The following is a 13788-nucleotide window of genomic DNA, read 5'->3' as shown; positions in this document are numbered from 1 at the left end:
TATCTTAATTTTCTCAACTCTTAGAGGTACTATTATTTCCATTTTAACATGAAGAACTGACATTGAAGCAGACAAAATAATTTAAGGTCATTCAAAGAGATGAGGAGATCAGAACCCAGAGCTGTGCCATCAAATTCTCTCAATTGCAAAAGAAAAAGATCCCGCCACTCACTTCAAAGCCAAGGACTGTTGGCCATAGTCTCTACCAATCTAACATGTGCCTAAAAGGACATGCTTGAGAGTCAAAGAGCCCTGAATTTCTATGCCAGTTCTTCTACCTAATAATAGTAGAGAAATAATAATAACAGCAATGTTTAGAGGTACCTTCCCTGAGAAACGACAGTGAAACTGGTCCTAGGACACTTACTATGGATTATGACATCTAATTTTCCTAGCAACCACATCATTGTTTATTCCTGTTTTTCAAAAGGGGAAACTAAGTCTTAGCAGGTTCGAGAAACTTGCCTAAGTTATTCAACTGGTCAAGTTCATATCCCAAATACAAACTTTGCCATTCTAGTGTCAGAGCCTGAAGTCTTTTACCCATAAGGCTATGCTCGAGGGCTTTGAGCAAGACACCTGACCCTTTCACAGGTCTGTTTTCTGACTTATCAAGTGAGGGTAACAGTAACTGCCTCCCAAATTTCCTGTGAGGGTTAAATGAAAGAATACTGACTGGCACAGAATCAATTTAGAATTAGTTACTGCCAATCAAGGGAAGGGACAGCTCGGAAACTTGAGTCAAAGACACATTGGCATCAGCTACTCAAAGAGAAGCAGAGGGACCACACACATGGAGCTAAGGAGAATGGAGCTCTGTTCCTGGCTATTTATCTTTGTGTAGTACGGCAGAACGAGGCAGGGCATAAATGCTAAGAGTTACCAAGCCAAGCTCCAAAGATTGCCAAGAAAAATTCAAAATGTGGAAGCTACTTCTTTCGGAGTAAAAAGTTAAGCCTCAGCATTAAAACAACAATTATAATAATAAGGCTCTCCAGGAGCTAAAGTGGTCCAGCTACAATAATGAAGTGATGCTCTTGGCTTTACACAAGTGAAACTGGAAAGTATATTCCGAGTTTATTCTAGCACATGAGGAAAAGACAGCATAGAAACTACTTTTATCCTTGCACCGGTTTTTATTCATTTGTTCATATAAAGGAAGGATTTCTGGGTGGTTTTGAAAATTTTATAAAATACAGAAAACTAATATAAATTAGAAGGCAAATAATGAAAGCTTGAAAGGGAAGTAATATAAGACAGCTGAGAGGTTGATATAAGACTGTATCTTAAAGGAAATAATAAAGATAAGAGCAGAAATCAATAAAAATGAAAACAGGAAAATAAAGAACAGAAAGTTGGTTCTTTAAAAAAATCAATAAAAATGATTGACACAGATAAAAGAGAAGATACAAATTACCAATATCAGGGGGAAAACCCAGATGATATCACAACATAGCTTGTAGCCATTAAAAGGGTATTCAGGAAATACTATGAATAACTTTACTCTCATAAATTCAACAACTAAGAAGAAATGGACCAATTTCTTAAAAACCACGAACTATCAAAACTTATTCATGATGACAAAGACCAGCTGAATAGTCCTATAATTATTAAAGAAATTGAATTTGTAGTTCAAAAGCTTTAGAGAAAAAAATACACAAGCTCATTTTGTTTCACTGGAGAATTTTAGAAAACGTCTTTTAAAAAGAACTGCATATATTGAAATACCATACTATATGCCTGAAACTAAGATAATGTTACATGTCCATTTTAACTCAAAAATATTTTTAAAAAGAAATTAACACCTATTTTATGTAGAGTCTGAGGGGAAATAGAAAGAACTCTTACCAACTCATTTTATGAGGCCAGTATTACCTTTATACCAAAACCAGAAAATAATAGCACACACCAAAACAAACAGACAAAAAAAAAAAAAAACCACTACAGAATATCTCTCGTGAACTTAGACAAAAATCCTCAACAAAATTTTAGCAGATCAAATTCAACAATATGCAAAAAAGTAATATGCCACAACCTACTGGGAATTATTTTAGATATGCAAGGCTAGCTCAAATTATTTTTAAAAAACAATCAATATAATCCATGTCAACAGGACAAAGAAAAAGAATTTATGCTTATATCAACTGATACACAAAAATTCACCATACATTCATGACAAAAACTCACAGTACACTTCAAACCTCTAAAATATGTTAAGAAAAGAAAGGCTTAAAAATATAGTTTGAAAAGGAAGAAATAATATAATCTCTTTTTGCGGAAGGCATAGCTACCTACATATAAAACTTGAAGAAATCTACAAAACCTCCTAAAACTAATAAGTGAGTTTATTAAGATCATAGGATAAGCCTGCCAGGAGGTGGCGCAGTAGATAGAGCATTGGACTGAGACGCAGAGGACACAGGTTTGAAACCCTGAGGTCTCCAGCTTTGAGTACAGGCTCACCTGGCTTGAGCAAGGGGTCACTCACTCTGCTGTAGCCCCCCGCCCCCGTCAAGGCACATATGAGAAAGCAATCAATGAACAACTACGGAGCCACAACAAAGAATTGATGCTTCTCATCTCTCTCCCTTCCTGTTTGTCCCCATAGGTCCCTCTCTCTGTCTCTCTCTCTCTCTGTCAACAACAACAACAAAAAAATCATAAGATCAACACAGAAAAGTTGATTGCATTTCCATATACTGACAATGAAAATGTGGAAACCCAAATCAAAAATGGAATACCGCCTGACCTGTGGTGGCGCAGTGGGTAAAAGTGTCGACCGGGAACGCTGAGGTCGCCGGTTTGAAACCCCAGGCTTGCCTGCCTGGTCAAGGCACATTTGCGAGTTGATGCTTCCTGCTCCTCCCTCTGTTCTTTCTATCTCTTTCCTCTTTCTGTCTCTTTCTCTCTCTGTGTCTCCTCTCTCTAAAAAAATGAATAAATAAAAATGTAAAAAAAAAATGAAATACCATTTATAATTGCTCCTCCCTAAAATAAAATACTTAGAATAAAACCTAATGCAGAGAATCTTTATGCTGAAAACTATAAAATACTAATGAAGAAAATCAAAGATAATTGAAATACTTAGAGAAATCTACCTTGGTCATGGATTAGAAGACTCAATGTAGTAAAAGATGTCAATTCTCTCTAAATTGATCTATAGGTTAAATACAATTCCTGCCAAAATCTCATCATGTTTATTGGAAGACATCGACAAGTTTATTCTAAAACTTATATGAAAAGAGAAAAGCCCTAAATAGCCAAAATAATTTTGAAAAAGACAAGCAAAATGGAAGAAAAGACTTTTCCCAATGTTAAGGCCTACTATATAACAGCAATGATCAAGACAGTGTGATATTCGCAGAGGGATAGACATACAGATCAATGGAACAGAATAGAGAGCCCAGAAATACTATGAGTTGTTTTTTTCTGTGTGTGTGACGAGACAGAGACAGAGAAAGAGAGACAGATAGGGACAGACAGACAGACAGGAAGGGAGAGAGATGAGAAGCATAAATTCTTTGTTGCGGCACCTTAGTTGTTCATTAACTGCTTTCCCATATGTGCCTTGACCGGGGAGCTACAGCAAAGCGAGTGACCCCTTGCTCGAGCCAGCAACCTCGGGATTTCAAACTAGGGTCCTCTGTGTCCCAGTCTGATGCTCTATCCAGTACGCCACCACCTGGTCAGGCGAGAGCTCAGAAATAGATCCATACAGTACGCTCAATTAATATTTGACAAAGGAGCAAGAGCAAGTAACTGGAGGAGGGATGGCCTTTTAAACAAATGGTGCTGGAGCGATTGAAAATCCATTGGCAACAAAAATAAAGCTCAACCTAACCCTCAGGGAGAGGGTGTCCAGTCTCACCAGGACTTGAGCGCACTTGGGGATTTGCGCCAAAGCCTCAGCTAAAAAAAAAGTATTCCTTTACCTCATTTTGCCTTCTGTTTATGTGGGATAGGGTTTAGGTGTCAGGACGCTTGAGTTCTCACCAAATACTATTTTCCATCTCAACCCAAGTTTTATAGTAGTGGCTCTCACAAAGATTTACTTGTTTGCTCAAATGTATATGGAAAAAGGCAAAAAGCGCACATCCAGGGACCTTTCTGGACTTACATATGTCCCCATCTGCCAAATGCATTTGTGACAATCAATTTTCAGCCAACCTATAACCTGAGACACTGAGATCAAAGCTACCCATTCAATCTAAACTGACTGAACACATATGATTATTCCAGGTCTCAGAATAGTGAGCACATGGCTTCCCCTTTAAAGGCCTCTTCCTTCTAACAACTATTTCCATACTCAAGGTATTGTTCACCAGTCCAAAAACGATCCCCCAGTGCCCAGAAATCTGCAAAGTGCGAGTGTTTGGATGAAGATGATGATCTTGCCAACTTACGTGGAACTGGTCTGAGGTTGTTCAAAGGCTTCTTTTGGAATTTTAAGGCCAGGGTTTCGCTTCTTACCTGGGGGGAAAGACGTAAGGATAAAATTAAGGTCAGTAGTATCACAGCACCAGTACAGAGGCAGAGACGGATGGCAGCAGAAGGACTGACCCAGGAATGTAGCTCTAAGCCCCCATGCATAACTCCACTTCCTGACCAGGGAAATCTGTGAGGGAAAAAGCACCCACGCACCAGGCTGAGCAGAGCTCCCCAAATGTAGTCTGTGGTCACGGATGAAGTTCCTCACCAGTCACAGGTGAAAATATCAGTGTAACAATGCCAATTCTCTCTACCGAGGAAGACCTGGCCTTCCTCCCTGATGAGGATTTGCCACTCCACCTTCTCTGTTCTCTCTCATACACAGTGATGGTATTGGTAAACAGTGCTGGTTATAGTTTGGTTTTGTTTTTAATGTCAGTCAAACATAGTCATCCTATCCCAGTGTCCCACAATTGTCTAAATTGACATGTGAACAATTGATAGAGTTAACCATGGAGGTAAAATAAAAAAATACTTTCCCACCATCTGCCCTGCCCATTCTCAGCCAACTTCCAGGATTTAAAACACCTAAAAGAAGAACAGAATAATATTTATTTACATTTGCTCCATCTCAGAAAGGATTAAGATAACAGATGGGCTCATGCAAGGAGGTTATCACTTCTTTGGGAGCCAGATGGGCATGTAACTGATGTGTTCATCCCAGGGCAGAAACCACAAGATAGCTTGGCTCCAATACTTCTGCTGGTGAGGGAAAAAGAACGGACTGAGAAATGCCAACTCAGGAAACAGACCAGAGACAATTGTCGTGGAAGGGCCCGGGATCTTCCTCATCTGTGGAGAGCCTGTGTGTCTCTTCATGCCAAAGCACCACAAGACAGAACACCTCGGTTCCACTTCCCCACCTACCCAGTATGCCACAGGTGAGCCCACAGAGCTGAAAAGCCCTGGACAAGGTCCTGGGTAGAGATTCTGAAACTGCAAAGGAACCTGCTGGCTAGAAAATGGCTTCCAATGACTTTAGGCACTGCTCACCATTACAGAGTCCGCTATGATCCAGGCAGAATTGGGATCCAGGTCTCTGGACCCCTAGGTCAGAGCTCTCTCCACTCTTTCACAATGGAAGAAGTTTAGAGATGACGGGGAAGGGTGGAGGAAGTATAAGATTTTGAGGGGGTTTTCCTATTGATTTGAGGGGGGTGGAGAGAGAGAAAGCAGCAGCAACTCATTGTTCCACTTAGTTGTTCTATTTAGTTGCATCCTCATTAATTGCGTCTCATTCATGCCTTGAATGGGGATTGAGCCAGTGACCTCAATGCACGGGGATGACACTTTATTCACTGAGCCACCCGGCCAGAGATATTTTGAGGGTATTTTTTTAAGAAGCAGCTTACATTGGGCTCTTCCACTCACATAGTGACCTCAGAGTCACTTTTCCTCTGACCCTCTATATCTTCAATTGTTAAATAAGGATGTAAACACATACCTACCTTATTAGACTGTTATGACAATCGAATGAGGTAACATATGGAACAGCAATGAACTACCCTAGGTCAGTGGTCAGCAAACTCATTAGTCAACAAAGCCAAATATCAACAGTACAATGGTTGAAATTTCTTTTGAGAGCCAATTTTTTTAAACTTAAACTATATAGGTAGGTACATTCCTTATCGAGGTAGCACCTGCATGTGGTATTTTGTGGAAGAGCCACACTCAAGGGGCCAAAGAGCCGCATGTGGCTCACGAGCCACTGTTTGCCAACTACTGCCCTAGGTAGCTGTTAATTATAATAATTCAGAGAAAGAATCTGTACAGCCACATTAATGAGTAAGTCACTTAAGAAATTTATAAAAAAATTGGCCATAATATCAAAGCCCAATGTATAACTGAGTCGTCCCCCCCCCCATATATTCAAATCCAAAATCTAGATCAATTCTACCAAGTTGTCTAAAGTCAAGAAAATAGCTTTTTGGGGCCACCTTCATTATACAGGTTTCCTCAATTCCCTCCTCATTCAGGCTTATCTGCACATTCTCTAAGACTCAACACTCACCATTTACTCTCCTACTCCTGCAGCGCAGCTGGTCATTTAGCACAGGTTTCTAAATTCGTCAGTTCTAGACAACACACCAAACTGCCTGGTGAAGCAGGAGCAACACGAAGTGCGGGATCTGATCGTGAGAATCCAGGTACTAGATATATGAACCAATTCCCATCTGTGGGCCTCAAACAGATGGAGAATGCTATTCTAAAACGAAATATTCTAGCACGCAATAAATAACAAATTCAACTTGTCCGGATAGCGAGTACATATGCCAATACAGGTGACAAGTGATTCAGATAATACCAACAGATGCAACCTGATAATTCCCTTGACATTCTAAAGAAAAAACACATAAGTAAAAACTACTTTAGCTTTAATAAAGGCTCTCCAGTTGCCGTATCAGCAAACCAGAAGCAGAAGTGACGCTTAATTCCTACATCTCTATCCTCTTCATTCCTAACTCAGCTCTTACAAGCTAGACATCATAATAGACACATTTAGGGAGAAAGTCTCCTCCACAAAACTTTAACATAGCAATGAATTATTACACCATAGCAATGAATTATTAGCCATTCATTAACAGCAATTGATTATCACACTGTAACTCCACAAACCATCAACACACCTCCATGAAGAAACAGCAAATGAGGGAAGGAGAGAGAAACCTTCGGCACAGAGACTAATGGAATAAATTACCAAAACAACAATAAATTCTCCAAGGTCTGAGAAAAGAAGGGCCCTAGGTTCTCTTCAGATAGCAGCAAGAAAAGTCATTGCAGGAGAAACAAAACCTAGTTGAATAATACAGTTAGAAAAGACCCCACTTTCATTTTTAAAAGTGGACCCAGTGACACCAAAATCACAAACACACACACACCAACATTCCATCATTCACTTACGTGCCCACCACTGAAAACACAGCCCTGTGGGGAGCCAGCAGGAGTGACTCTGATGAGGTTTGCAAGACTGCAAGCAGGGCTAGCAGGAGCAAACCCCACAGAAGGCATTCTTTCGTTAGCTCGCAGGCTACAGCTCAGCAGAGGGAAACAGCCCCGAACAGACTCCACCCCCTCCTCAAGTGAGGATCGCAGCAAACCTCCAGGAGTTTATTGTTCCTGGGAAACCACAACTTCAGGAAGAGAGAAGGGAAGTGGGACCATTTGGACGGCAAGGCCTGACATTAATCATTAACCAGTCTTGAAGGAATCAATCTATAAAGCAATTCTGCACCGTACAGCATTCTCCAGCCTTTCTATAAATGCCTCTTTCTTTTCTTAAAAGAAAGAAAAACAATATGTGGTCAGTTTCCAGCTGTGCTTATTTCAAAGCAATCTGTTACCCCTAGCAAGGTTGCCAACCCCTGACGGTAACATTTAATACTGTGTTATAAAAAATTAATGAGGAAGCAATATGAATAATAAAGTTAAGTGGCCGATAATTTTAAACGGCTTTTTCCCGATACTCTAAAGCAAAAATGAAAAAAGTATATATATCCAAACATAGGCTCTATATTATGTGACATGCTAGTAAGAAGGCTTCTCAGAAAGAGAATTCTGTCCATTTCTAGAGATCTCAGCAAGCTTTGCCCTTTACCAGTGCAATCTGCAAAGGGTTAACCAGCCTCCTTGGCCTGAAAGCATATGCAAGACTGTGTGACATCAGCCTGTGTCACACCCATGCCTGTTTTCTCTGAAAACATTGTGGGGCCTCCCCTGCACCCCCCCACATACTCATATACTCGCAAAATTCATCTTAAACCAAAGCTGGGTCACTATGATCTTGGCCTAAAGCAAAATGGCACTGGGGGGAAAAAAACTTGCCCATCGTTAGAAAACATTTACCAGACCACAGAAATGTTCACTAGCTTTGCCTGTACCGAAAATGATGGGGTGCATAAGACCTCTTGCTCAGCACCCACTCAGAGAAGCTCAGCACAAAAGGCTCCTCTCATGTGCCTTATTACATAAAACAGAAGACCACACTCCTATGCCAACCCAAACAGCATGAGAATCCACACAGGGTCAACAGAGGGTGGCATCCTGAGGATATGTTTGTCAACTTGGCCGAGGGTTGGGGGAGCATAATTATGAGGGTTTATGATTATTGACACAGCTTTACAAAAGGATGACAACTGCTTCCAGTGCCAAATTTATTTTAAAAATCTGTTTCCCAATGTGAATGAGGTTGCCAGCTAAGGAACTGGCAGCTTGGAGACCTTGGCTGCCCTCTCCTTCATACTCGCATCTATGCTTAAGTTCCAAGGGTAGCTAGCTGGCACGTAAATTGGCAGGGAAGTGTCATTCTATGTTATTAAATTGCAACGATCAGATGCAACGCCACTAGTGAAGCAGGGCAGAGGGACGAGAGCGGAGGGAGAATGCTGGTTCTCCGGCTATGATGTGAAAATGGACACAGACGCGTTCGTTCCCCAAACGCTGGATCTCAACCACCACCGAGGCTCCGACCAGCATGCCAGATTTCTCTGGGGTTACATAAGGTTTAGAGAAGAAACACTGCAATGCTCCTTTTAAAATGTGCAGTCATTTTGATTTCAAGGAGGCTGATGAATCTTAACTTTACCTTTGTGTTCCCTCTGCCTAAAGGGCCACTCACTCTCCTCTTGTGGACGGGAACTCGACCTTCTAAATTCACCTCCCTTCCTGCACGCCCCACAGAACCTTCCCAGACCTTCCTACACGCTCTTTAAGGATCACTGTAAACACGTGCCAGCTTTCACATTCTGACATATAGCACACAATAGGAAGCCGGTACAACTTGACCGAATCTCCAACATTTTAGTTTAAAACATCCACTGTGTCTAAAATAGATCGCTATGACCGTTTTCCATTTATAGTCCCCGTATCTTTTCTCACAGTCTTGAATTACTTTGTTTTTGCATTTATGTATTTATTCGTGCATTTATTTCTTACCTGTTTATTATCTAACTTCCCCCATATAAATTCCATTGTGGCAGGGATTTTGCCCAGAGATTAAAAGGCTGTAACTAATAATTTTTAAATTTCAGATTTAAGAGGAGACATCATCGTTGTTCTTCAGTAGGAGAGTGGCATGCCATGTCCTCTATGTTTCAAACAAAAATTAATGTAAGAAAATGCATCTAATAGCTATAGGATGTTTTGAAACTCTGATACACACACACACAAAATCCCACATATACACACACCTTGGTGTTTTAAGCTTCCAGTCTTTGTTCCTATTTTCCCTGGAATGTCCTTATCACCTGTCTCCACTGGTCAACTTCACATTCAGCTCAAACATGTTCTCCTCCGAAAGTCTTCTACCAAAAAACAAACAAACAAACAAACAAAAAACAACAAAACACAAACCATGCAATAAACACCCCCCCATCTGTGTGGTCACCTTTCACTGGACAAACCTTTAATGTCTTCCTTCCTATACTAATTGATCTATCTGGTCACCCATCTCTTTCACAGCCATACTCCATGTTCTGCCCATGTACAGAGCAAGCATTAGACCCAAGAAATAAGTGGCAGCGACCACAGCAATCAGCTCAGAAATAAACTGGCACAATCCACAGGCTCTGGCAATTTACTGGATAAGAGGTATGAAGATCATAAGCACAGCAATAGTAGTAGTTACTAGTCATCAAGGTAGATGTTGTAGTTAGCAATAACTGTAGCAGGAGGTGATGGTCGTAGTTAGTAGCACTTAGAAGTGGAGTTATCTGGCTTTTCCACACCTAGATAGAATTAAGTGAAAAAGGAAAGTCAAGACAGTTGAGGTAGTACTAGGAGAAGACAGAGAAGGAATTGTAATTCTAATGTGTTAAGTAGCCTAACCTGTCGTGGTGCAGTGTATGGAATATTGAACTGGAATGCTGAGGTTGCCACTTCAAAACCCTGGGCTTGCCAGCCAGGTCAAGACACATGAGAGAAGCAACTACTATGAGTTGATGCTTCCTGCTCCTATTGCCCTTTCTCTGTCTCTCTTTCTCTCTCTTTTGTGTAAAAATCAATAAATAAAATATAAAATATTTTTTAAAAACTTAAAAAATAAAAACACTATAAAAAAACCCAAATGTGTTAAGTATAGGATGCTGGAGGGGCATGGAAGATTTCACGCAGGCAAATGGAGCCTAAGAGGTAGGGGGTGGGAGGGAGTTTGTAGGTCTGGGAGTGACAGGGAAGCAGAAAATGAATGAGACAGGCAAGAAAACACAAGGGGCACAAGAGTAGGGGCAGCCAAGGTCAGGCCATTTGGAGACAGTAAGATGCAAGTGAAGAATCCGAAGAATCAGTGAGGGGCACCAGAGAATCTCTGGACAGTCAACAGAGCATAAGTCAGCCTGTGGAGAGCAACACTAACAACTCACTCCTAAAGGTCCTTTTCAAAGACCAAAAGCGCTCAGAGGGTTTTCCTACAGCTCCATGTGGTTAAAGCTCTTTTATTTAGAGTGCATAGAGCTGAAATTTGTTTTGTCATGGTAACAATTTGGTGCTACATGCTCTTGAAAGAACCTAAAAGCAAATCACAGCCAGTGCCCTTGAGTTGCGGTCTGAGCCCAGAGCCAAGGTAGAAGGCAGGCAGTGGTTAGATGGGAAATCCCCGCCGTCTGTGTACTATCTCCTTCCTCATTTATGCACTACTTCATTCATGAGTGTTTATCAAAAGGAAATGTAGTCAACCCTGGCTGGTTAGCTCAGTCAGTTAGAGTATCATCCTAAAACACCAAGGTTGTGGGTTCTATCCTGGGTCAGGGCACATACAAGAATAAACCAATGAATGGACCACTAAGTGGAACAACAAATGAATGCTTTCCTTTCTCTCTCTCTCCCTTCCTCTGTCAGTCATAAGAGCGTTAAAATATGCCACTCTAATATAAATATGGCAACAGGTTTCAAAAAAAATTTCTTGATGTTTGATCTTTTCAAAATGCACACTGAGTTTTGGTTAGGTTTGAAAACAGCATTCATATTTTAGAGATAAATACTGACATGTCTCCAAACGAAATAACATGATTCTCAAATTTCCTTCAACATAATGTGTTGGGGGTGGGGTGGGCGGGATAACAGAGACAGGATGAAATAAGATGCACCAGGAGTTGATAATTGTCAACACAAAGCAACGGATACAGAGAAAAGTTGTTCACCTACATCCCTTCTTCGAGTGTAATCAGTATAGAGGCCACTGTCCCTCCCTCCCAGCTTTATTCAATCTCTTTCATTGTGCTGCATCCTACCATGATGCTATCAACCCATGTGTGGTACACCTTATAAACAGGCTCTTAAATTCATCTCTGAAAGGATGCTTTTCATTACCTTCGCTAATACCTTTCATTAACTTTTACAAGGAAAAAAAGGATGTTATCAATAACAAGAAGACTTGACCTTTCCTGTATAATTTGACCTATCTCTGCCAGTGGAAGATGTGAATGTTTCTTCATCTTTCCTCCCGCAGGTGGTTGGCTAAAAATCTTAGGACCAAACTGGGCCCCATATCCACAGTCATTTCTGAGTCAATATGTTTTGTTTCTTTTTACCTATGCTTTTGATGACATTTTATTAAATATATGAGAAAGTAAATGAAATGATTATTATCAACTCCTATAGACCCAGTCCCCAACTTCAACAAATATCGACTCATGGCCAATTTTGCTTCATTTATACCCCACTTACTTTCTAGTGCAGCAATTTTCAACTGGTGGACTGCAATAATTTTTAAAACATGCACTACCTGACTAGTCAGGGGCACTGATCTTTTTTTCCTTAGACTGTCAAATAAAAAATGACAACAACCAACACAACAATCGTGATCCAATGTGACTGCCCAGTCTTGAACTATAAATATTATATATAGGTCATATAATTAATTTGTATCTTATTGGTCACATCATTTAATAAGGTGGTGTCAGATTTGTTAAATCTTCATACTAGAAATCCTTACAAGTAAGTATAGGCACCCGATTTGTTAAAAATAAAAAATAAATCACTTTGGAGCAAAAAGGGTAGGTAATTACTAGTATTATTTTTTTTGTAAATCAATCAAAATTACACCTATTTTTTGTCAGATTGGCAAAAATATATATTTTTTTTGGTGTGCTACAGAACTTTAGTAATTAGTTTGTGTGCCATGAGATGAAAAGTATTGAAAATTACCATTCTAGGACATCAGGTCATTTCATTCATAAGTATTTTACCAAATATCTCTAAAAGATATTGACTATTTTAAAAAATAATCATAACATTATCACACATAAACAATTTCTTAACTGAACTCCATGTTCAAAATTCTAATTGACTCAGATATCGCAAACATTTTTAAATTAGTGTGTATGAATCAAGATCAAAATTAGGTCCAAGTTTTATGATTAGTTGATGAAGTTTCTTAGATCTCTTTTCATCTACAAGCTCTTCTTTCATTTCTTTTTTTTTTCTTCTTTCATTTCTTGATGTCCATTCCTCCCCTCCATGCAATTGTTTTGTTGAAGAAATATGTTCATTTGTCCTAGAAATTTTCCCAGTGGACACTGCTGATCATATCCCTTGTTGCTGATTAACATATTCCTCTATTAGTTAGAACTTAATCAGATTCAAACTCAGCATTTTTGTTTGGTAAAAAATTACTTCACAGGTGGTCTCATTTGTTTTAAATTAATGTTAAATTGATAAATTTTATGCACCCTAAGTAAGCTATCTTAAACGTTTAATGGAAAAAATGAATAAGTAAATAATCCCTCAACAAGTTTGGTATTCAACAAACTTTTTCATCTGAGTTAATTTAATTAATAAATATGGGTAACTCATTGTTTTCAACCACATTTTAAAATTTAATAAAGCTGAGTGTTTTTGTATGTCTACTGACATCTGTGTTTATTTTGCTATAAACTGCCTGTTCAAGTCAATGGCTCATTTTTACATTTGGTTATTGTTACTGTCATTTTATTCTTATTCTTTGTGTGTGTGTGTGTGACAGAAACACAGAGACAGAGACAGAGAGAGGGACAGACAGACAGGAAGGGAGAGAGATGAGTAGGATCAATTCTTTGTTGAGGCTCTTTAGTTGTTCATTGATTGCTTTCTCATATGTGCCTTGACTGGGGGGCTACAGCAGAGTGAGTGACCCCTTGCTCAAGCCAGTGACCTTGGGTTGAAGACAGTGACCCTGGGCTTCAAGCCAGTGACCATGGGGTCATGTCTATGATCCCACGCTCAAGCCAGCGACCCTGCGCTCAAACTGATGAACCCTCACTGAAGCCAAGTGAGCCCACGATCAAGCTGGCAAGCTCAGGGGTTTGAACCTGGGTCCTCTGCATCCCA

At 39.9% G+C, this 13788-nt stretch overlaps 1 protein-coding gene across 8 annotated transcripts in view; it reads right to left on the bottom strand.

Annotated features, from left to right (window-relative positions):
• The window catches only part of MAP2K6 (mitogen-activated protein kinase kinase 6), a 118177-nt gene that overhangs the window by 41873 nt on the left and 62516 nt on the right, over nt 1-13788 (bottom strand). For 7 of the 8 annotated variants that reach the window (XM_066237370.1, XM_066237369.1, XM_066237368.1 and 4 more), the window contains exon 2: nt 4404-4470. In XM_066237370.1, the coding sequence (XP_066093467.1) occupies nt 4404-4470 (67 nt within the window). Of the gene's footprint in view, nt 1-4403; nt 4471-7389; nt 7608-13788 lie in introns of those variants that run through there. The other variant, XM_066237371.1, reaches the window with a different exon arrangement.

Source organism: Saccopteryx bilineata, chromosome 6 (assembly GCF_036850765.1).
Source record: "Saccopteryx bilineata isolate mSacBil1 chromosome 6, mSacBil1_pri_phased_curated, whole genome shotgun sequence".
Taxonomy (NCBI): Eukaryota; Metazoa; Chordata; class Mammalia; order Chiroptera; family Emballonuridae; genus Saccopteryx; species Saccopteryx bilineata.
Note: the sequence above shows the minus strand (reverse complement) of the source record. Positions and strands in the feature narration are given on the sequence as shown.